Source organism: Lithobates pipiens, unplaced genomic scaffold (genome assembly GCF_037356315.1).
Source record: "Lithobates pipiens isolate NorthernLeopardFrog02 unplaced genomic scaffold, aLitPip1_a1.2 Scaffold_80, whole genome shotgun sequence".
Taxonomy (NCBI): Eukaryota; Metazoa; Chordata; class Amphibia; order Anura; family Ranidae; genus Lithobates; species Lithobates pipiens.
In genome coordinates, this window is record NW_027507904.1 from 88,551 (window position 1) to 114,353 (window position 25,803).

The window sequence follows — 25,803 nt, forward strand, 5'->3', positions numbered from 1 at the left end:
ATCCCAGGAAGACCCGGAGGACTCTGATAGATGGAATCTGAATATTTCTGGCATCCTCATAGAGGGATATATGTTATATGAGGGGGAGGGGAGTACACTGTGACCTGACTGGGATCTGTATTCTGTCTGTACAGGAAAAGTCCAGGAAATATTCACCCGGCCGGGATCTGACCTTCTCCTCCCCATCAGAATCCATCCTATCCTCAACCATACAGATAGACAGAGATGTGACCGGATTATCTGGAGATATAAAAAATTTCCTGGAGACTGGGAGGAAATAGCTGAACACAGGAATTGTAATCCATATGATCTCAGATATTTCCCCAATACAAGATTATCAGAGAATGGAAGTCTGATCATATCCAATGTGACTCTGGAGAATGACGGGATATACAATGTGTATATAGAGAACTCTACAGGACCCCTTATACAGGGAGATTATTACACCGTCCATGTAGAAGGTAAGTCCAGATGAGATTGTAGAGCGCTGTGTATGGGGGTCACATGACTGAAGACAATGGGTGTGATGTTAGTGGGGGGATTTAGTGTTGGGGGAGGGGTGCACACAGACACAATCTATCTCCTCCAGTCTCCAGGAAGATGTCTGCACACCTGATTATAGGTAAGGATGGGGGAGGGGCATGCTGTGTATATATTGGACCTGATCAATGGAAATGATTGTCTCTCTCAGTTCCAGTATCGGTTCCGCTCCTCCATGTCTCATGTCTCCGGAATGGCAGCGCTGAGATCTCCTGCAGGGTGGAGGAGGGGACTAAGCCGAATATCAGTCTATCTGTGATTGGAGGATCCCAGAGGAATTATTTCAATAACATTACAGCCATTGTGGGGTCACCGGGGCCCTGGAACATCACCTGTACTGTGAAGAATGGGGTCAGCCAATCAGAGGAGAGCAGAGACGGGGGTCACCTGTCCAGGGGAGGAGAGATCGGGGGATGGGTATAGAAACATTTAAACAGAGCAGATGGGAGGGGCAGAAAACAAATAAGCTCCGCCCACTGACTGAATAGAGAATATGAAATATATACAGAAATGATAGATTTACATTACAGGTTTTATTTTTTAGTCCTGATTATAATAAAATAAAAACACAATATTTCCCCTTCACGGTGTTTGTTCTCAGAGGACAGGAAATGATTTCCAATCATAGATGGCGGATAATATTCCTGTCTATATAATCCGCAGTCTAGAGCGGATAACCACTTGCTTACCGGGCACTAAACCCCCTCCTGCCCAGACCAATTTTCATCTTTCATCGCTGACACACTTTGAATGACAATTACACAGTCAGACAACACTGTACCCAAATTATATTTAATAGTTTCTTATAAAATTTTACAAACAGGTAATTTTTCTGCTTCATTGAAATGCGCTGATGAGGCAGCACTGGTGGGCACTGATAAGATGGCACTGATAGGCCCTGATGGGGGGCACAGATAGGCATTGATGGACACTGATAGGTGGCACTGTGGGCACTGACAGGTGGCACTGATGGGCACTGTGGTATAGGATCTGAAGAACACGAGCAATTGGGGTAGGTTCAGGTGTACACTGTGCAGGAGGCACAATACACCGACTGTAACTGCACTAGGTTCAATCACAAGAAAAGAAGACGCTGTCCCTGCCTATCCTTCTCTCTATGAATGCTGCAGCACACTACACAAGGCCATCGTGCAGGCGGCTTTATATAGTGTGGGGTGTGTACTTAACCCCCTGAGCTATAATTGGCCACAGGCATCCTGCTTGTGGCCAATTATGGCTCTCCTCGCTACTGGCGCTGTGATTGGCCAGTCATGCGAATCACAGTGCACACTTGGCCAATCATCAGCCAGCAATGCACTGCGATGGCGTAGTGCATTGTGGGCCGTGAGTGCCACACGAATATGGTGCGAACGGCCCACAAAGTTCTGGCTTCGCCAAACAGGCAAACAGCCGTTGTTCAAGTCGAACGCCCAACTCCTCCCTACTCTTCATCAAGAGCCCCACAAGTCCCCACAAGTCTATAGCACGGCTCTTGTAATGTGGATTCCCTACAATTGTACAACAAACTTGTGAAGTCCGGCAAGTCTGGCAATAGCTTGTCAAGTCATCTTCAAACTTGCAGCTGATTGGCTATCTGGGCCCCTTCCCACACCTTGTGATAGGGGACGCCCCTCTTTCTTATCTCAGAAGGTTGTTGGGTTTCCATTTTCTATTCTTATGATAATGATAATTGTATGAGAGGTCAGGACCCCACATATAGGATACAGGATTGTCTGTATGCCAGTTTGAAATTCAAGCCATCCAAGGGCAGACTGATTGTACTGAAGTTGGTCCATCGGATGACTTCAGAACAACCAGCCCGTCGTGTTCTTTTTTTGTACAATCACTGCCGGTGGCTATAGCCTCCAGCAGTGATCATTGTATTCTGATGGCGGGGAAACCTTCCACTCTCAGAACACAATGACTCCACAAGAGGGATTCTTCCCATCAACACTTGACTAGTGTAACCCAGATAACTTCCTTCTAACTGTTACAGACCCATCATACCCCCTTTTACCTTCTTTAAAATAAGAGACCACATCGTTCTTATGGAGTATAAATGGCCATAACAGCCTTTTATTAACCAGATAACATAAAACTCCAAAATAACTTTATAAAACAAAGTAATAACAATCATGAGAAACAACATGTTTCAACCCCCGTTTATTGGTCAGTGACGTAGCTATCTCCTCTTTCACCGAATATATATATATATATATATATATATATCCCTCTAAACCACACCAGTACACTGCGGGACCTTTATCAACCATCATAGGCCTCCAGCTGTCGCGCTCGGAGACACCCCCTTTTCCCGCAGTGCAACCACTGGTATTCACCAACCATTTGATGAATACACCGGAGGGGCCATACTACCGATGAGCCCCCCACCCCCATTTTGTCACCTCCGTTACCGCTCCCATCACTGACCAACAAACAAAACACTGCCACAGCCTTATAGGATGACACCTCAACCTAGAGGGCCCCTCCACACCCGCAGGGCCTGCTGTATCCCCCCCTGCAATCCCAGGGACCACAGATCAAGTCCCACATCGGTAAGGTGCACTCCGTCCCTCCGTAGGTAAAGGCTGACATTCTGCTCCAGCTCCCTGTGACGTACCACCAAATCCCCCTCCCGGACCAAAAACCTCCAAACCACCTTGTTAACCCGAATCCTGGCCTTATTGAGCCTGTCTATGGACCTAGCCATGCGCCACACAGTCCTAGCCACCATATCGGACCACACCAACAATGTGTTCGGAAATGCCGACTTTAAGTCCGCGATCAGATCCCTGACTGTCCGCACCCCCAAATCATTACCCCCCGGTTGTATCACCAACACATCTGGTGGCCCGCCGAACCGCACATATTTTTTAACCTCCGGGACAACCCCCCCCACATCATCCCAGGCCTACCCAGCCACCTGATCTGAGCCTCCATCCGAGATATCCCCAACTGCCTCCCCTCAGGTCTGGCATCCCCTCTCCTGGCTCCCCAGGAAACATAAGAATGTCCCACGATCCAGACAAGGCGTGGGTAACCTCCATCTGAAACGAAAAAGACCAAAACAAAATAATGGACAACCCCAGAGGAACACAGCAAGCAACACCCCCCACCCTCATCACAAACCCTTTTTTTTTTTTATTGTTTATATTTTTAGTTCCTGTACAGAAAATTCATTCCCAAACCAAACCTGGCCTAACGTAACTGCGGAATCGCCTCAATTCCCATCTCCCCAACCTACGCACTGCCGCCTCGTCCAACACGCACCTGGCTGCCTCCGTGGCGGCCCCGATCCGGAAGGGGTGCGAGGCGTATGCCGAACCGTCCATCCCCAGATTACCAAGACATTTTCTCAATACCGCCACGAATTGAAATTTAGACAAACAAGACCCATCTTCGTGCTCCAGCAACGGCCCTCCACCAACCACTCTCCTACGGAGAAAACACCCCACCACCTCCACCGGGCACGCTGCACACCCAAGCAACGCAAACAAACACACCCGAACCCCTTTTCCCCATTGATCAGTTTTCGATTTACGCAGCACCACCGACAACCTATCCACCCCGAGGAGTACATCCTCCACCAACACCCCCCCGCCACAGCCCTAGACAGGTTAACCAGTTCCCCTACTTGAAACGCCCCGAAAAACGCTAAAGAAAAGGCCGCCGAAAACAGCGACACCTCATAAGAGGAGGAACACACCGAACCCAACTGTTGCAACAAGGCCAGCAAATTAGCAAAAGTAATAGGCCTACGCGTATCCGGTCACCGGTGAGCCTTCCGGTAACCCCTGAGCACCTGCCGCACCCAAAAACCCTTCGTCCAATCCACCTGTCCGCCCAATTTGAACCAAGACGCCAAACCCGCCAGCTTTTTCTCGATAGACGACACCGAGCGCCCTTCTTCCATATTTCTGGACACAAAATACAGGACCAACAGCTGCACGGCCGGCCCATCCTGCTCCACTCCCGCCTCCTGCACCAGAGCCGACCATTCCTGCCACACTCTCGTATAGGCCCCCCACGTCACGCCACTCACCGACCTCCGGATCCATCCTGCGGCGGTTCCAATACCAGCTCCCACATCCAGCCCGGGCAATCCCTGCCCTCTTCGTCCGCCTCCGGAGCCAAGGCCCTGAACTTGTCCCACTGAAAGTGAGACAAAGCGTCAGCCAAAGTGTTATCCACCCCCGGGATGTGTACAGCGTAAAGAAACACGTTCAATTGCATGCAACGCAACACCAACTGTCGCATCAGCCGAATGACAGGTTGTCAAGACACCGACATACTATTGATGACCTGCACCACCCCCATATTGTCATAGTTCAGCCTAAGCTTAAGGTTCCGACATGACTCCCCCCACAATTCCAAAGTCAGCACTACCGGAAACAGTTCCAGCAGTACCAGATTCCGCACAAGGCCCGCTGCGACCCAGGAGCGTGGCCAGGGTTCCGCACTCCACCGTCCCTGGAAAAAGGCCCCGTACCCCGTGGACCCCGCTGCATCAGTGACCAATGCCACGTCGAAATTGCTCACCGGGCCCAACATCCACATTGCCCTGCCATTGTACTCAACCAAGAACCGATACCACACCTTCAGATCTTCCCTGTGTTCCTTGGTGCGGCGAATGAAGTGAGTTGGAGAAGCGACCCCCGCCGTCGCCACAGACATCCGTCTACACAAAACCCTCCCCATGGGAATAATCCGGCAAGTAAAATTAAGCTTGCCCAACAACGATTGCAACGAGCGTAACCAAACCTTTCGTAGACCTTGAATTTCCCTGATGACCCTGCGTAAGTCCACCAACTTAGCCTCAGGCAACCGGCATTCCATAGCCATGGAACTGATCACGATGCCAAGGAAGCTCAGTTCAGTCCTAGGACCCTCCGTCTTTTCGGCAGCCAATGGCATGCCGAACCTCTCCGCCATGTTCTGCAACGTAGAAAGCAAAATCGCACACACATTCGAAGAGGGAGGGCCCACACACAAGAAATCGTCCAAGTAATGTATGAGCGACTCCACACCTGACACGTCCCGTACCACCCACTCCAAGAATGAACTAAACGCCTCAAACATTGCGCAGGAAATGGAGCAACCCATGGGCAGGCACTTGTCGACATAGAACCGGTCCTGCCAGCAACATCCCAACAATCGAAAACTCTCGGGGTGCACTGGCAGCAACCGAAACGCCGCCTCCACATCCGACTTCGCCATCAACGCCCCCTTCCCGTAACGCCGTACCCAACGCACCGCAGCATCAAACGACGTGTAGGACACCGCGCACGCCTCTGGGTCAATTAAATCATTCACCGACCCCCCCTTCGGAAAGGACAGATGGTGGATCAGCCGAAACTTGTTGGGTTCCTTTTTGGGGACCACCCCCAATGGTGACACCACCAAATCCCCAATGGGCTTGCTCGTGAACGGCCCCGCTACGCGCCCCAACGCCACCTCTTTAGCCAATTTTTCCGACACCACCCCAGGGTGTTGTAATGCCGACCGCAAGTTCCCGGCCTGCAAAGGGACCACTGACAACCCACAAGGAATCCTAAAACCGTGGCGGAAGCCCGCCCCCAGCAACCCCGCCACATCCCGGTCCGGGTATCTATTTAGGAAAGGTTGCATCCTTTCCCACATCACCGGAGTCGTCCCTCTTGTGAGCAGGCTCTCCGGGACGTCTCCCCTTCTTAAAACAGCGGGCGAAAGTGTGGGCTCCCCCACACCCAGAGCATTCATGCTTAAACTTGCATGTTCCCCCGAATTTGCACGTGCCTTCATTAAATTGCCAGCACACTCCCCACTTTTTTCCGGCCGGCGATCCCAAGGAGTGGCTACCCCTGGCCCCCCTGGAAATAACTGCGAAGGCGTCCGCGCAGCAGCCATGAGCCTCATCCAGAGGCTAATGTCCTTATGGTCCCAGCGCAGCGTGGGTCAGACTGCCTGACGCTGGCGGAACTGCTCGTCGTACCTCAACCAAGCAGTACCCCCATAGACCCTGTAAGCCTCCCCAATAGCGTCCATATAACAAAACAACGCCGAGCAATGCTCGGGGTTCTTTTCTCCTATGACGCTGGCCATGATCACGAATGCTTGCAACCAGTTGGCAAACGTTCCCGGAATCAATCTATAACGCCTCTTCTCTTCGTCTTCCTTCTTGGAATCGTCCGGCTTCACCCGATCCAAGTTAAACTTCTCAAGGGGCAATAGTGAAAATATCTCCACCTATTCCCCTTTGACAATTTTATCCCTGACCTCCTGTTTTAAATGTGCGCCCAAGGGCCCCTCGAAGCACACATACATCTCACATTTGGCCGCGTCCGCTATCCGCACAATGTCCGACCTAACGGATGGCTCCGCGGACCCCTTGAAACCAGCCCCTGCGTCCGCCACCGCCGGCGCCCCCGGGGGAGCAGCCGCCGCACCCGGGTGGGACGAAACCTCTGCCCCCCTCGAGGGAGTCACCCCCAATCCCAAAACCGGCCCACCCCCAGGAACCACCCCCACGGACTGCCCCGTACCCCCATCAAAGCGACCCACCAACTCCCTCAAACCCTCCAGTAGCTCCTGCAACTGACCCCCAGATCCCATGGCCCCCGTCCCCGTCCCAACCTGCGGTTGGCACGCGGCAGCCACCTGCGCAGCCGGGGAGACCGCTTGGCCCCCACCCCCCGAGACCACCCCCAACAAACATTGCAATGCATTAGTAAAAACGGAGTTGTCACTCGACTTACCGGGCTGACTGGGAGCCGTCCCCACAGCCGTTGCGCAGACCGCCTGCGCAGGAACCGACTGTCCGGACACATCACCGTCCTCCGACAGCTCTCCTTCGGAACGACCATCCTCTTCTAGACCGCTTGCCGACTGCAGCCCCCCAGGCGATGGAGACCTGGATGCCGTGCGGCCACCCTCGGTTCCGCGGCACACGGACAAAGCACCACTTCTTGCAGGGGTCCCTTTGCTCCTGGGCTGCTGCGCAGAAGGGCCGTCCACGGCACCGCTCTGCATCCGTGATCCCTGTCGGCTACTGCCCGGAGGCGTCCACCTCCCTGCCGCGATTCCCGAGACCTGGCCCGCAGAACCAGCTGCGGCCGGAGTTGCCGAATCCAGGGCTGCGGGGGAGCCCGAATCCAGCGGTGGTCCCCCCAAAGCTCCCCCCGGGCCTGCAGCCCCATGTGCTTGCCACCTACCCAGGCCTGCACCCCCCCGTCAGCGCTGAAACCCTGGCCACAACCCCCCCATGCTGGCCACCGCTGTCCACCACCCCCCCGTGCCTTTCCACCTCCGGAGCTCTTCTCCTTATGCTTCCCCCCAACCCTCCCCCTCAGCCCGTGCAGAGCTGCAGGGGGATCATCCCGCCCAGGCCGACCGCCATGCGGTGGTGAATCGGCGCCATCTTGGCCCGTGGCCCTGCCCCCCGAACCTGCAGGCCGCCGAGCAGGCCTCTTCAGTCCTCCGGTGGGCGAATAGAAGCCCCTCTTCGCCGGCGGGGCAGACACATCACTTCCCGGGCTCCCCGCCAACCTCGCGGGCCCCCCGCCCCCCGGAGAATAACGGAGCGGCGGCCTGGACACCCGGCAGCGCGCGGCCTCCCGCTGGCTATGCCCGACCTCGCCGCCCCCAGCCAGCGCCGCCGCGACCTGGGCTTGGAGCCAAGCCGGGCCCCCTCCTCTCCGCCGCCGCCCGCAACTGTTCAAGGAGTCCCGCGACGTCTGCCATGGTGAAGATGCAGCGAGGAGCGGTGTGTGAAAAACTGCCTCCTCGCACGTTGACCTCCGACTGGCTTTCCCCCAGCCCCGCCCCCTTTTAAATATGGCCGCTCCCCCACCCGCGTTCCTTCCAGAACTCCTCCCCCTGGGCGTGACTGGGCACCTCGTCATGCCCAGCCCTGCTCTAAATCCCCCTGCGTGTCCTACGCTCCGGGCTTCCCTGACTGTGCTGATGGGGAATCAAGCGATTTTCTTTCCTTCAATCTGTGGAAGAAGAACCGAAAATTGAAAATGTATGTCTAGCCTTAGACCAAATAATACAAAATATCCAGAGAAGACATTTATTGTCCTCCACATGTCCATTGTCCTTGTCCATGTATGGATGGACGCCCACCATCATCTACTGGAAGGTCAGGGATTATCTTACCTGACTGCATTATATATGTAATACATTCTCTATTTATCATCTCTTCATAAAGTCCATCCAGTTCCACCAATAAAAGAGAAGAAATCCTCCAATCCCATCTACACAATCCTATACCTACAGAGGATCCAGAGGAAGGCCAAATAAAGGACGCTCCAATTTACTCCAGCAGGGGAAATGGGGGGAGGAATGATTGTCTATTCATTGATGATTTATTGGTAGAATAATGGAGAGTATAGGGGTGTCAGAGGAGATTCCTCAATGATCTGAGATGGGAAGAAAACAGAGGAATCCCAGGAAGACCCGGAGGACTCTGATAGATGGAATCTGAATATTTCTGGGATCCTCATAGAGGGATATATGTTATATGAGGGGGAGGGGAGTACACTGTGACCTGACTGGGATCTGTATTCTGTCTGTACAGGAAAAGTCCAGGAAATATTCACCCGGCCGGGATCTGACCTTCTCATCCCCATCAGACGTCATCTCACCCTCAACCATCCAGATAGATGGAGATGTGACCGGATTATCTGGTACTATGAGGAATCTCCTGGAGACTGGGAGGAAATAGCTGAACACAAGAATTGTAATCCGTCTGATCTCAGATATTTCCCCAATACAAGGATATCAGAGAATGGAAGTCTGATCATATCCAATGTGACTCCGGAGAATGACGGGAGATACCATGTGTATATAGAGAACTCTACAGGACACCATATACAGAGAGATTATTACACCGTCCGTGTAGAAGGTAAGTCCAGATGAGATTGTACAGCGCTGTGTATGGGGGTCACATGACTGAAGAAAATGGGTGTGATGTTAGTGGGGGGATTTAGTGTTGGGGGAGGGGTGCACACAGACACAATCTATCTCCTCCAGTCTCCAGGAAGATGTCTGCACACCTGATTATAGGTAAGGATGGGGGAGGGGCATGCTGTGTATATATTGGACCTGATCAATGGAAATGATTGTCTCTCTCAGTTCCAGTATCGGTTCCGCTCCTCCATGTCTCATGTCCCCGGAATGGCAGCGCTGAGATCTCCTGCAGGGTGGAGGAGGGGACTAAGCCGAATATCAGTCTATCTGTGATTGGAGGATCCCAGGGGAATTATTCCAATCACATTACAGCCATTGTGGGTTCACCGGGGCCCTGGAACATCACCTGTACTGTGAAGAATGGGGTCAGCCAATCAGAGGAGAGCAGAGACGGGGGTCACCTGTCCAGGGGAGGAGAGATCGGGGGATGGGCACAGAGACATTTAAACAGAGCAGGTGGGAGGGGCAGAAAAGAAATAAGCTCCGCCCACTGCCTGAATAGAGAATATGAAATATATACAGAAATGATAGATTTACATTACAGGTTTTATTTTTTAGTCCTGATCATAATAAAATAAAAACACAATATTTCCCCTTCACGGTGTTTGTTCTCAGAGGACAGGAAATGATTTCCAATCATAGATGGCGGATAATATTCCTGTCTATATAATCCGCAGTCTAGAGCGGGTAACCACTTGCCCACCGGGCACTAAACCCCCTCCTGCCCAGACCAATTTTCATCTTTCAGCGCTGATGCACTTTGAATGACAACTACACAGTCATACAACACTGTACCCAAATGACATTTAATAGTTTCTTATAAAATTTTGCAAACAGGTCATTTTTCTGCTTCATTGATATGCGCTGATGAGGCGGCACTGATGGGCACTGATGGGGGGCACAGATGGGTGGCACAGGTGGGCACTGATGGACACTGATAGGTGGCACTGATGTGCAGCAGCACAGAGAAGCACGGATTAAGAATGCAATGATATAAGGAGTGCTGGACATGACAGTGTGGATGAGGGACACAGAGGGTTAAGCTTTATGGGTGGAGTTCAGGAAAAGGTTTGCAGGAAACAAGTTCAGTGTAGGGGAGGGGTCACATAAAAGGGAGAGGTGTGGCTGTAAGGAATCATTCGGAGCCCAGTGTGACACAGAGGAGGCAGTTTTTTCGCTGCTCCTCTGCTATGGCGGACCTCGAGGGACTCTTCGCGCGGCTGCGACGGGCGGCGGAGGTGCACGGTGTGGACTGGCTGCGGGAACGTGTGGGTGACCTGACGGACGGCGATGTGGACGGCGGCGGGACAGGTGAGGTTCCACTGCGCGCGCGGAGGTCTCGGCCTCCGGCGCGTTTTTCTCCTGGGCCTACTCCTCGGCCGCCTCGTGACTCCCGGAGCCCGGGGGTGGACCGATCGGTCCCCCCGGCAAAACGGCAGGTTATCGGCTCCCCCCGGTCCGGGCGGTCGTTACGCCGCCGAACGGAGGGGGGCGGGGCTTCACGGCCGCATGGAAATGGCGCCGGGACCGCACGGGGCCCGGTGGAGGTGGGGGGGAGTGTGGATGGCTCTGGGTCGGCAGGCCAAGGGGGGGGGGTGCACGTGGCGGGGGATCTGCGGCAGGCTGGGTCTGGGGCCAGCATCCGCGCGGTGGGGGGGAGGGGGGCGCTCCGGGGGGGTCGCATGCCGGAGGGGGGGGAGGGTGGGTCGCAGAAGGCTGCCAAGGTGCCTGGCAGGGCTGGTTTTAGACGCCGGCATGCCGGGGGCGGCGGGGGGAGGAGGACATTGCCTGCAGTCCCGGATCGCAGGGACCGGATGGACCGCGCGGAGCACAGGGGGATTGCCGCGTCCCCGGTGCGCGTTGGAGAGGTCGGTTCGGAGAGCGAGCTGTCCCAGGAGGAGGAGGGGTCCTTTTCTACACCCGGACCGGTACCGGTCGCCGAGGCCCCTGGGGGCCCGGGTAAGTTGCGGGAGTCTACATTGCTGGCGGATGCCTTGCGGGATCTGATGGGGGTGGCGCAGGGGGGTGCGGTGCCCACGGGATCCCGGGACGTATTGGGGGGGGTTGCGGCAGGTTCAGCGCAGGGGGCGGGGCCTGTGGCCCCGGGGGGGGCCGTCAGGTCAGTTGCAGGAGCTGTTGGGGGGGCTGCAGGCCCTGGTTGGTAAGTTTGCTGGGGGCTCCGGGTCGCCTCAGGTGGCCCCCTGGCTGGGTACTGTGGGGGGGGCCGGGGGGGCGGAGGTCATTCCTGCGCGGGATGCACCGCCTGCCGCGGTGTCGGGGAGCACGGATGCGGGGGCTGTGGGCTCGGGGGTCCCCCCGGTGCCCGCGGACCCGGGGGCGCGGTCTGACCTGGTTAGGATCGCGGATGCTGCCCGGTGCGAAGTCTATGTTTGTTTCGAAGGCCCATTGGGGGCGCATTTGAAGCAGGAGGTGCGGGACAAGATCGGCAAGGGCGAGTATGTGGAGATTTTCTCCTTGCTCCCCCTCGAGAAATTTAATTTGGACAGGGTTAAGCCGGACAGTTCCAAGAAGGACGACGAGGAAAAACGTAGGTATCGGCTGATCCCGCGCACATTTGCAAATTGGCTTCAGGCGTTCGCTATATTGGCTAGCGTGATAGGGGAAAAGAACCCCGAGCATTGCTCGGCGTTATTTTGTTACCTGGACGCGATTGGGGAGGCTCACCGAGTGTATGGAGGGCTGGCTTGGCTGCGCTATGATGAGCAGTTTCGTCAGCGTAAGGCAGTGCGGGCTGACCTGCGGTGGGATCACAAGGACATAAGCCTCTGGATGAGGCTTATGTCTGCTCCGCGGGCCCCCACTCCGTTTCTTCAGGGGGGGGCCGGGAGTGCGTCTTCCTCGGGACTGCCGGCCGGAAAGAAGTGGGGGGTGTGCTGGCCCTTTAATGAAGGGGCTTGTAAATTCGGAGGCGCGTGCCGCTTCAAGCATGAGTGCTCCGGGTGCGGCGGCACCCACCCCCTGTCTCGCTGTTTCAAAAAAGGTCAGCGTGCCAGTGCCGCCGGTCACAAAAGGGATGACGCCGGTGAACCTGGGAAGGATGCTTCCTTTCCTAAATAGGTATCCGGATGGTGCGGCGGCGCGTGGGTTAATTCTGGGTTTTCGGGACGGTTTTAGGATTCCCTGTTCTTTGGGAGGGGTGCCGCCGTTGGCCAGGAATTTGCGATCGGCTTTAGATCACCCGGGGGTTGTGGATGACAAATTGGGTAAAGAGGTGGCGCTGGGCCGGATGGGTGGTCCTTTCGAAGTGCAGCCGTGGGGGGACCTGGTGGTCTCCCCGTTGGGTGTAGTTCCTAAGAAGGAGCCGGGGAAGTTTCGCTTGATTCATCACCTGTCTTTTCCGAAAGGGGGGTCGGTCAATGATTTCATTGACCCGGAGGCGTGTACGGTTTCCTACACTTCTTTTGACGCGGCGGTACGGTGGGTCAGGCGGTATGGTCGTGGGGCTCTCATGGCCAAGGCGGATGTGGAATCGGCGTTTCGCCTTCTGCCGGTCCACCCGGACAGCTTCCGGCTGTTGGGATGCCATTGGCGGGGCAAGTTTTATGTGGACTTGTGCCTGCCCATGGGTTGTTCCATTTCATGCGCCTATTTTGAAGCTTTTAGTTCATTTTTGGAATGGGTGGTGAGAGATGTTTCGGGCCTGGAGTCGGTCATCCACTATTTGGATGACTTTCTGTGCGTGGGCCCGCCTGCCTCCAATGTGTGTGCGATTCTTCTGTCCACGTTGCAGCACATTGCGGGCAGGTTCGGGGTGCCGTTGGCAGGGGATAAGACGGAAGGCCCGGTGACGGAATTGAGTTTTTTGGGAATCGTGATTGATTCTATGGCAATGGAGTGTCGCTTGCCAGAGAATAAATTACGGGATCTGCAGGCGGAGTTGGCAGGCATGCAGGGCCGGCCGAAGGTTCAGCTTCGGGCCCTGCAGTCCCTGTTGGGCAAGCTGAATTTCGCTTGCCGGATCATCCCTATGGGCCGTGTGTTCTGCCGACGGCTGTCGGGGGCCACTGCCGGGGTAACCGCCCCTACCCACTTTGTGCGTTTGCGAAGGGAACACCGGGAGGACCTGCGGGCTTGGCATGAATTTTTGGAGTCATATAATGGGCGGGCTATGTGGATGTCGGGGCCAGTGAGCAACTTCGATGTGGAGTTGGTTACTGACGCGGCTGGCTCAGCGGGTTATGGGGCATTTTTCCGGGGTCGGTGGAGTGCGGAACCTTGGCCACGCTCATGGGAGGTTGCGGGGTTGTTGGGCAATTTGGTTTTGCTAGAATTGTTCCCGATAGTGGTGGCATTGGAGCTGTGGGGGGCGGAGTTTCGTAATTTGAAGTTGCGCATCAATTGCGATAACATGGGGGTGGTCCAGGTCCTCAATCGGATGACTGCTTCCTCCCCCCCGGTCATCCGGCTGCTGCGACACCTGGTCTTTCGCTGTTTGCGGCTCAATGTTTACGTTTATGCTGTGCACATACCTGGGGTGGAGAATTCTTTGGCTGACTCGCTCTCTCGTTTTCAGTGGGACAAGTTCCGGCAGCTGGCGCCGGGAGCGGAGGAGTCGGGGGCGCCATGCCCCGGGTGGATGTGGGAACTTCCCTTGGAATCGCCGCAGGTTGGTTAAAAAGGTCGTTGAGTGAGGCTACATGGTCCGCTTATTCTAGAGTGTGGGCGGAATGGTGGGCGTTCCTGCGGGAGGTTGGAGTGGCTGGTCGGGGCTCCGACCGGCGCTGGGTGGTATTGTACTGGGTGGCCCGGAACATTGAGACGGGCCTGTCTCCCGCGTCTATTGAGCGGAAGCTGGCGGGGTTGGCCTTTTTGTTCAAACTGTGGGGGGAGCCGGACGGGACGAAGGATTTTTGGGTGAGGCAAACGTTAAAAGGGTACAGGAGGGATTGGAAGGGTAGGGATGCGCGCCGGCCGGTGTCATTTGACAATTTGGTGGCAATTTGTTCTCGGCTGGTGGACGTTTGCTCGTCTGCTTACGAGACCGTTCTGTTTACGGCAGCGTTTTCGTTGGCGTTTTATGGGGCTTTTAGGATTGGGGAGTTGGTGTGTCGCTCAAAACGGGTGGCTGGGGGTCTGTTGGATCAGGATGTGCAGGTGGTTGCGGATCGGGTGAGTATACGGTTGCGTAGGTCTAAGACTGATCAACGGGGCAGGGGAGTGGCGATTACGCTGCTCGCCCTGCCGGGCTCGGTAGTGTGCCCGGTGGCGGCGGTACGGGCTTTCCGGGCGGTACGGCCTGTGGGGGCGGGCCCCTTTTTGGTGCACGAGGGGGGTTCTTTTCTATCCCGTTTTCAATTTGTGTCGGTCTTTCGGCAATGCCTGAGGGCGGTGGGTTTGGATGAGCGGGACTACGCGTCCCACTCTTTTCGGATTGGGGCGGCCACGGAAGCGGCTCGATGTGGGCTGGAGGAGGCGGTGGTGCGCCGGATTGGTAGATGGGAGTCCCGGAGGTTCCGGTCCTATGTCCGGCCGCAGTTGCTACTGGGGTAAGGAGGGTGCGGCTGGGGGTTGTTTGCTGTGGGATGTATGGGGGGGAGGACTGTGCTGTAACATTCCTTTGGTTGTTGTGTTATTTCTCTTGTTTTCATTCCAGATGGAGGTTCTCAACGCCTCGTTTGGATCCTGGGGCATTCGTACGTCTGCTGGGGGGCCAGGAGAGGTGATTCTCTACCAGCAGGCAGGCAATTGGGTATCCCCAGGGAGGTAGCGAGGGTGATGTGGTTGGGTTTCCCGGGCATGAGGTGGGAGCGTGTCATGAGGGAGGTGGAGCGCTTCGCTTTGAGGGATAGGCCCCCGGATGTGCTGGTTGTTCATGCGGGGGGCAATGACCTGGGAGTTCGGAAAGTGAAGGACATTTTGGCGGATATCAAGGCTGATGTGTTGCGCATGCGAGTCCTGTTCCCGGGCACCATTTTGGTGTGGTCGGACATTGTGGCCAGAACGGTGTGGCGTGGGGCCAGGTCTTTAGCCAGCCTCGAGAAAACTAGGATTAGGGTTAATAAGGTTGTTGGGCGGTTTGTAGTGCAGAACGGGGGCATTGTGGTAAGACACAGGGAATTGGAGGTGAATGTAGGGCTTTATCTTAGGCGGGATGGCGTTCATCTATCGGATGTGGGGATTGACCTCTGGTCCTTTGGCTTACAGGAGGGCATACAGAAAGCTCTTCGGGTGTGGGGCGGCCCTCAAGGTTGAGGGGGTCACCCTTTCGGGCTGTGGCGGTGTGTTTTCTGGTGGTTTCTGACGGTAGACAGGTACTCAGAAGGGATCTGAGGGTGTGGGGGGCTCATCTAACGATCGGCCCCTCTGGGTATTCCTGAACGTTGGAGGGAATACGGTTATGTTCACTGGCGGAAGTTGTCTCCGACCGGTCACAGGTGGAGGCCTTTGGGAAGTTGGTCAGGTGTACCGCAGTGATTGGGTATTGGTTTAAGTGTGGTCACCGTCAGAGATCACCAGAATGGGCAGTTAATGTTAATTAAAATGTGGTTTAATGTTAATAAAGTTATTTATATTTATATTTATATATTTATATATATTTATATATTTATATATTTTCATATTTACAAGTTATGGGAGTAATTTTGAGTTATGTTTAATAAAGGCTGTTGTGGCCAGTTTACTCCAACCTATGGTGTGGTCTCGTTTCTAATAGATAAGGAATAGTATAAGGGGAACATTCAGACTACACTAGTCAAGAGAAGCACGGATTAAGAATGCAATGATATAAGGAGTGCTGGACATGACAGTGTGGATGAGGGACACAGAGGGTTAAGCTTTATGGGTGGAGTTCAGGAAAAGGTTTGCAGGAAACAAGTTCAGTGTAGGGGAGGGGTCACATAAAAGGGAGAGGTGTGGCTGTAAGGAATCATTCGGAGCCCAGTGTGACACAGAGGAGGCAGTTTTTCCCACCCTCCCGCCCTATTGTTATGTGTTTGTTTTGTGGTGTTTTGTTGCTGGTCTTTTTCTTCTTTTTCAGGTTTCATCGGTTGTCACGGCAGCTGAAAGTTTTTCGTGTTGGCGGTGTGTTTTCTGGTGGTTTCTGACGGTAGACAGGTACTCAGAAGGGATCTGAGGGTGTGGGGGGCTCATCTAACGATCGGCCCCTCTGGGTATTCCTGAACGTTGGAGGGAATACGGTTATGTTCACTGGCGGAAGTTGTCTCCGACCGGTCACAGGTGGAGGCCTTTGGGAAGTTGGTCAGGTGTACCGCAGTGATTGGGTATTGGTTTAAGTGTGGTCACCGTCAGAGATCACCAGAATGGGCAGTTAATGTTAATTAAAATGTGGTTTAATGTTAATAAAGTTATTTATATTTATATTTATATATTTATATATATTTATATATTTATATATTTTCATATTTACAAGTTATGGGAGTAATTTTGAGTTATGTTTAATAAAGGCTGTTGTGGCCAGTTTACTCCAACCTATGGTGTGGTCTCGTTTCTAATAGATAAGGAATAGTATAAGGGGAACATTCAGACTACACTAGTCATGTCCAGTCACTGATTGTGGGCACTGTGGTATAGGATCTGAAGAACACAAGCAATTGGGGTAGCTTCAAGTGTACACTGTGCAGGGGGCACAATACACCAACAAGAAAAGAAGACGCTGTCCCTGCCTATCCTTCTCTCTATGAATGATGCAGCACACTACACAAGACCATCGTGCAGGTGGCCTTATATAGTGCGGGGCGTGTACTTAACCCCCTGAGCTATAATTGGTCACAGGCATCCTGCCTCTGGCCAATTATGGCTCTCCTCGCTACTGGCGCTGTGATTGGCCAATGGTCAGCCAGCAATGCACTGTGATATCGTAGTGCATTGTGGGCCATGAGCATTACACGAATATGGTGCAAACTGCCCACAAAGTTCTGGCTTCTCCGAACAGCCGGTGTTCAACTCGAACACTCAACTCATCCCTAGTCTTCATCAAGAGCCCCACAAGTCCCCACAAGTCTATAGCACGGCTCTTGTAATGTGGATTCCCTACAATTGTACAACAAACTTGTGAAGTCCGGCAAGTCTGGCAATAGCTTGTCAAGTCATCTTCAAACTTGCAGCTGATTGGCTATCTGGGCCCCTTCCTACACCTTGTGATAGGGGGCGCCCCTCTTTCTTATCTCAGAAGGTTGTTGGGTTTCCATTTTCTGATGTGACTGTTGTGTCTTCTCTTCTTATGATAATGATAATTGTATGAGAGCAGGGGCGTAACTAGAAATCACAGGGCCCCATAGCAAAATGTTGTATGGGCCCCCCCCACCCAGGGGCGGATCCAGATTCTAGTCTCGGGAGGGGCACTGATAGAAAATACTTTTATGGGGGGGCAATTTATTGGGGCAATGGCTGATGTTGGCGCTTCAATTATCACGGCACCATTTGTGTTATGGTGTCAGGATGATTGAAACACATTATTTCTATTATTACATTGTTATAGAAAATTAAATAGTTCAACTCACCATAATGCAGAATCAGTGGGAGCCTCGAGTGTGTCACCTGCCACCAGATGCAGATTGTCACTTGTCACAAGTTGCGGATTGTCCACCTGCCACCCATTGCGGATTGTCCACTTGTCACGTCACCTGTCACCCATTGTGCATTGTCCACTTGCCACGTGACCTGCCACACATTGCAAATCGTCCACTTTCCACGTCACCTGTCACACATTGGGGATTGTCCACTTGCCACGCCACCTGCCACACATTGCGAATTGTCCACTTGCCACGTGACCTGCCACCCATTGTGGATTGTCCACTTGCCACATCACCTGCCACTTATTTCAGATTGTCCACTTGCCACAAGTTGCAGATTGTCACTTGCCACACATTACAAATTGTCCACTTGCCATGTCACCTGCCACTCATTGTGGATTGTCCACTTGCCACGTCACCTGCCATACATTGTGGATTGTTCATTTGCCACGTCACCTGCCACCCATTGCGGATTGTCCATTTGCCACATCACCTGCCACCCATTGCAGATTGTCCATTTGCCACGTCACCTGCCACCCATTGCGGTTTGTCCATTTGCCACGTTACCTGCCACCCACTGCGGATTGTCCATTTGCCACGTCACCTGCCACCCATTGCGGTTTGTCCACTTGCCACATGACCTGCCACACATTGCGGATTGTTCACTTGCCACATCACCTGCCACACATTGCGGATTGTTCCCTTGCCACGTCACCTGCCACCTATTGCGGATTGTCCATTTACCACGTTACCTGCCACAAGTTTCAGATTGTCCACTTGCCACGTCACCTGCCACACATTGCGGATTGTCCACTTGCCACGTCACCTGCCACACATTGTGGATTGTCCATTTGCCACGTCACCTGCCACCCATTGCGGATTGTCCATTTGCCACGTCACCTGACACCCATTGCGGTTTGTCCATTTGCCACGTTACCTGCCACCCACTGCGGATTGTCCATTTGCCACGTCACCTGCCACCCATTGCGGTTTGTCCACTTGCCACATGACCTGCCACACATTGCGGATTGTTCACTTGCCACATCACCTGCCACACATTGCGGATTGTTCCCTTGCCACGTCACCTGCCACCTATTGCGGATTGTCCATTTACCACGTTACCTGCCACAAGTTTCAGATTGTCCACTTGCCACGTCACCTGCCACACATTGCGGATTGTCCACTTGCCACGTCACCTGCCACACATTGTGGATTGTCCATTTGCCACGTCACCTGCCACCCATTGCGGATTGTCCATTTGCCACGTCACCTGACACCCATTGCGGTTTGTCCATTTGCCACGTTACCTGCCACCCACTGCGGATTGTCCATTTGCCACGTCACCTGCCACCCATTGCGGTTTGTCCACTTGCCGCGTGACCTGCCACACATTGCGGATTGTTCACTTGCCACGTCACCTGCCACCCATTTCGGATTGTCCATTTGCCACGTCACCTGCCACAAGTTTCAGATTGTCCCCTTGCCACGTCACCTGCTACACATTGCAGATTGTCCACTTGGCACGTCACCTGCCACACATTGCGGATTGTCCACTTGCCATGTCACCTGCCATCCATTGCGGATTGTCCATTTGCCATGTCACCTGTCACACATTGCGGATTGTCCATTTGCCATGTCACCTGTCACACATTGGGGATTGTCACTTTCCTGCTAAGGTCACTCTGTTTGCCAGTCTGAGTTAGGCAGCAGAGAGATGATGTAATCTCTCTGCTGCCTGCACAGTGAGTGAGAGCGGAGCTGGCAGTTTGCAGGGCGGGCGCCGGGCGGTGAGAGATGATGTCATCTCTCTGCCCCGCCACCCGCTGATTGGCCACCCACTAAGCCTCCCCGCAGCTTCCCCAACAACCCCCGCCGCCGCCGAGTCACCTGGCTGTGTCCGCTCGTACAGTCAGTGTGACTGTACGAGCACCGAGCGGACAGGGAGCTCTGCGGCTCACCTGCCGCCCGCTCACCGGGCCCTCCTCAGCTGGGGGCCCCGTAGCAACCGCACGGGTTGCTATGGTGGTAGTTCCGCCACTGTATGAGAGGTCAGGACCCCACATATAGGATACAGGATTGTCTGCATGCCAGTTTGAAATTCAAGCCATCCAAGGGCAGACTGATTGTACTGAAGTTGGTCCATCGGATGACTTCAGAACAACCAGCCCGTCGTGTTCTTTTTTTGTACAATCACTGCCGGTGTCTATAGCCTCCAGCACTGATCATTGTATTCTGATGGCGGGGAAACCTTCCACTCTCAGAACACAATGACTCCACAAGAGGGATTCTTCCCATCAACACTGACTGTGCTGATGGGGAATCAAGCGATTTTCTTTCCTTCAATCTGTGGAAGAAGAACCGAAAATTGAAAATGTATGTCTAGCCTTAGACCAAATAATACAAAATATCCAGAGAAGACATTTATTGTCCTCCACATGTCCATTGTCCTTGTCCATGTATGGATGGACGCCCACCATCATCTACTGGAAGGTCAGGGATTATCTTACCTGACTGCATTATATATGTAATACATTCTCTATTTATCATCTCTTCATAAAGTCCATCCAGTTCCACCAATAAAAGAGAAGAAATCCTCCAATCCCATCTACACAATCCTATACCTACAGAGGATCCAGAGGAAGGCCAAATAAAGGACGCTCCAATTTACTCTAGCAGGGGAAATGGGGGGAGGAATGATTGTCTATTCATTGATGATTTATTGGTAGAATAATGGAGAGTATAGGGGTGTCAGAGGAGATTCCTCAATGATCTGAGATGGGAAGAAAACAGAGGAATCCCAGGAAGACCCGGAGGACTCTGATAGATGGAATCTGAATATTTCTGGGATCCTCATAGAGGGATATATGTTATATGAGGGGGAGGGGAGTACACTGTGACCTGACTGGGATCTGTATTCTGTCTGTGCAGGAAAAGTCCAGGAAATATTCACCCGGCCGGGATCTGACCTTCTCATCCCCATCACACGTCATCTCACCCTCAACCATCCAGATACAGGGAGATGTGACCGGATTACCTGGTACTATGAGGAATCTCCTGGAGTCTGGAAGAGAATAGCTCAACACTGGTATTGTGATCCGTCTGATTTCAGATATTTCCCCAATACAAGGATATCAGAGAATGGAAGTCTGATCATATCCAATGTGACTCCGGAGAATGACGGGATATACCGTGTGTATATATACAACTCTACAGGACACCTTATACAGAGAGATGATTACTTCATCCATGTAGAAGGTAAGTCCACCCAACCCCCACCCCCAGTCCTAGCAGTGTCCTCCCCGCTCCGTGTCTTTATATACACCCTCCATGTAGAAGGTAAGTCCACCCAACCCCCACCCCCAGTCCTAGCAGTGTCCTCCCCGCTCCGTGTCTTTATATACACCGTCCATGTAGAAGGTAAGTCCATCCAACCCCCACCCCCAGTCCTAGCAGTGTCCTCCCCGCTCCGTGTCTTTATATACACCGTCCATGTAGAAGGTAAGTCCACCCAACCCCCACCCCCAGTCCTAGCAGTGTCCTCCCCGCTCCGTGTCTTTATATACACCGTCCATGTAGAAGGTAAGTCCATCCAACCCCCACCCCCAGTCCTAGCAGTGTCCTCCCCGCTCCGTGTCTTTATATACACCGTCCATGTAGAAGGTAAGTCCACCCAACCCCCACCCCCAGTCCTAGCAGTGTCCTCCCCGCTCCGTGTCTTTATATACACCGTCCATGTAGAAGGTAAGTCCATCCAACCCCCACCCCCAGTCCTAGCAGTGTCCTCCCCTCTCCGTGTCTTTATATACACCGTCCATGTAGAAGGTAAGTCCATCCAACCCCCACCCCCAGTCCTAGCAGTGTCCTCCCCGCTCCGTGTCTTTATATACACCATCCATGTAGAAGGGAAGTTCAGTTTATTGGGATGGAGCTGATTCTTCAACAGGGTGGAGCTTCTGCCAACAGCAGCCAATCGGTTTTCACATCTCAGGAAAAAAGGACTTGAGAATTCTGATTGGTCGCTGTGGGCAGCCCCTCCCCCGTGCTCATTTTCCTCTCTCACTATGAGGACTCCATGATCTGGATGGTGGGAATTCTGCTGATGGGTGACAATGGTGGATCTCAAGCTGGAAACACAGACGGGTGTGAAGATCTCATCCTTCACCTGAGCGGGGAAATCTTCACCCCTCCCCCCTGCACAGATGTTGGGGGATTCCCAGCATGGGGGGGATTTACATCTCCGGAGACTCTTCATCCCAGAAGACTCCACCAAGAACCACTGGGCGGAGGTCTCCTTTAGAGGGAACTCCTCACATCCTGTTTTGTATCATCCACTTTGTATTACAATGTACAGAATATCTCTCACACAGCAGTAGCCATGTACAATGTTCTTAGAGCCGATCATCCAGATGAGATTGTACAGTGCTGTGTATGGGGGTCACATGACTGAAGACAATGGGTGTCATGTTAGTGGGGGATTTAGTGTTGGGGGAGGGGTGCACACAGACACAATCTATCTCCTCCAGTCTCCAGGAAGATGTCTGCACACCTGATTATAGGTAAGGATGGGGGAGGGGCATGCTGTGTATATATTGGACCTGATCAATGGAAATGATTGTCTCTCTCAGTTCCAGTATCAGTTCCGCTTCTCCATGTCTCATAGTTACATAGTTAGTCAGGTTGAAAAAAGACACAAGTCCATCCAGTTCAACCAAAAAAAAAATCTATAATAAATATCATACCAGACAATATATCCAATTCTATACCCACGGTTGATCCAGAGGAAGGCAAAAAACCCCAGCAGAGCCATGATCCAATTTGCTAAAGCAGGGGAAAAAATTCCTTCCTGATCCCCCGAGAGGCAATCAGATTTTCCCTGGATCACCTTTACCTATAAATGTACCCAGTTATATTCTGTACACTTAGGAAATAATCCAGGCCTTTCTTAAAGCAATCCACTGAGCCGGCCAGATCCACCTCTGCTGGGAGTCTATTCCACATTTTCACAGCTCTTACTGTGAAGAAACCTTTCCATATTTGGAGATGAAATCTCTTTTCCTCTAGATGTAAAGAGCGCCCCCTTGTCCTCAATGTTGACTGTAAAGTGAATAACTCAACACCAAGTTCACTATATGGAGCCCTTATATATTTGTACATGTTGATCAAATCCTCCCTTAATCTCCTCTTATCAAGAGAATAAATTCAGTTCCTCTAATCTTTCCTCATAGCTGAGCTCCTCCATGCCTCTTATCAGTTTGGTTGCCCTTCTCTGCACTTTCTCCAGTTCCCCGATATCCTTTTTGAGAACTGGAGCCCAAAACTGAACGGCATATTCCAGGTGAGTTCTTACTAATGATTTGAACAGGGGCAAAATGATATCTCTCTCTCTGGAGTCCATACCTCTCTTAATACTGGAAAGGACTTTGCTCGCTTTGGAAACCGCAGCTTGGCATTGCATGCTATTATTGAGCTTATGATCTACCAAAACCCCCAGATCCTTCTCCACTATGGATCCCCCCAGATCCTTCTACACCATGGATCCCCCCAGATCCTTCTCCACTATGGATCCCCCCAGATCCTTCTCCACTATGGATCCCCCCAGATCCTTCTCCACTATGGATCCCCCCAGATCCTTCTCCACTATGGATCCCCCCAGATCCTTCTCCACTATGGATCCCCCCAGATCCTTCTCCACTATGGATCCCCCCAGATCCTTCTCCACTATGGACTCCCCCAGATCCTTCTCCCCTATGGATCCACCAGTTGTACTCCCCCTAGCATGTATGATGCATATTCGTAGCCCCCAAGTGCATAACTTTACATTTCTCAACATTAAACCTCATCTGCCACATAGTCGCCCAATTAGACAGAACATTGAGGTCGGCTTGTAAATTGGAGACATCCTGTAAGGACGTTATTCCACTGCATAGCTCGGTGTCATCTGCAAAGACGGAAATGTTACTTTTGATCCCAGACCCAATATCATTTATAAAGATATTAAAAAGTAAGAGTCCCAGCACTGAACATTGGGGTACACCACTGATAACCTCAGACCATTCAGAGTAAGAATCATTAACCACGACTCTCTGAATTCTGTCTTTTAGCCAGTTTTCTATCCATTTACAATCTGATATTTCCAAACCTGTAGACTTTACCTTACACATGAGCCGTGTGTGCGGATCTGTATCCAACGCTTTTGCAAAATCCAAGTATACCACGTCCACTGCCACCCCTCTGTCCAAGTATACCACGTCCACCGCCACCCCTCTGTCCAAGTATACCACGTCCACCCCCACCCCTCTGTCCAAGTATACCACATCCACCGCCACCCCTCTGTCCAAGTATACCACATCCACCACCATCCCTCTGTCCAAGTATACCACATCCACTGCCACCCCTCTGTCCAAGTATACCACATCCACCGCCACCGCTCTGTCCAAGTATACCACATCCACCGCCACCCCTCTGTCCAAGTATACCACATCCACCACCATCCCTCTGTCCAAGTATACTACGTCCACCGCCACCCCTCTGTCCAAGTATACCACATCCACAGCCCCCCCTCTGTCCAAGTATACCACATCCACCACCACCCCTCTGTCCAAGTACACCACGTCCACAGCCACCCCTCTGTCCAAGTATACTACGTCCACCGCCACCCCTCTGTCCAAGTATACCACATCCACAGCCCCCCCTCTGTCCAAGTATACCACATCCACAGCCCCCCCTCTATCCAAGTATACCACATCCACCACCACCCCTCTGTCCAAGTATACCACGTCCACCGCCACCCCTCTGTTCAAAGTTTTTTTTTTTTTTTTTTTTTTTTTTTTTAAGGTTTCAAAAATTTTATTGAACCAAAAACTGCAGGTACAGCACAGATAACATAAAAAAAATCAAGGTAAATAATGCCATATCAAAGCCAATACACTTAACATGACAAAAGGGTAATGCTACACAGCAAATTGTGGAGAGAGAAGCGAGAAGAGTGGGGCAGAGAGGTGACAGGCGTAAGATCATGATACCTTAGCAAGAAGGGAATAACTGGCGGGGAGAGACTGCCTCATATCTCTCCCCCTCAGAGCATCTAAAGAAAGTTCGAGAAAGGTGGAGGATTAGCTGAGAAAAGGGTGATTATGGCGTTAAAGAGGGTAGAAGACGAGAAATACTTAAATACTGTAGGCAGGCACACCGCAGAGGGCTCGGGTCCAGGACCTATGGGGGTCAGATGGACTATCCCCCCATCTATCCGTCTGAGGACAGTGGCATATGGGCACACGAAAGACTGTTACAATCAATGGTGCAATTGAGCTCTGGGATCTTGTATCCAGTGCTGCCAAGATGCATAGAATTTACTCAATTTCATATGTGCTTTCGCAAACATGAATTCCATCAACATATGGTTGTTTAATATTATGATTACATCTGGGACAGAGGGCGAGCAAGATTGTTTCCAACGACGGGAAATAGCGAGTCTAGCCGCTATTAGGATGTGAGTGATTATGGTATGAAATTTTGAAGGCCAGGATGCAAGATCAAGACCAAAGAGAGCCGTCTGCGGTGTCAGTCTGCAAGTGACATTCGTTATGCTCTGGATGAAGGAGGAAATTCCGGCCCAGAAGGTAGTTATGAGCGGGCATTCCCACCAAATATGGTAAATATGTCCGTTTTGATTACACTCTCGCCAACACTTTCCAGACATGGACGGAAAAAACCTTACTAATTTAGACGGAGTGTAATACCACTTGTAAAGGATTTTCATCACAGTCTCCCAGTGTGACACATTTCTGGATACTATAGCTGGAAAACGGATTGCCCGGTACCA

The 25,803-nt window shown here is 52.5% G+C and overlaps 1 protein-coding gene across 1 annotated transcript in view; it reads left to right on the plus strand.

Annotated features, from left to right (window-relative positions):
• The window catches only part of LOC143973410 (uncharacterized), an 803,348-nt gene that overhangs the window by 33,488 nt on the left and 744,057 nt on the right, over positions 1-25,803 (plus strand). Inside the window, exons 2-4 of the mRNA XM_077474402.1 lie at positions 135-461; positions 9,098-9,424; positions 20,910-21,236. Of these exons, the coding sequence (XP_077330528.1) occupies positions 135-461; positions 9,098-9,424; positions 20,910-21,236 (981 nt within the window). The remainder of the gene's footprint in view (positions 1-134; positions 462-9,097; positions 9,425-20,909; positions 21,237-25,803) is intronic.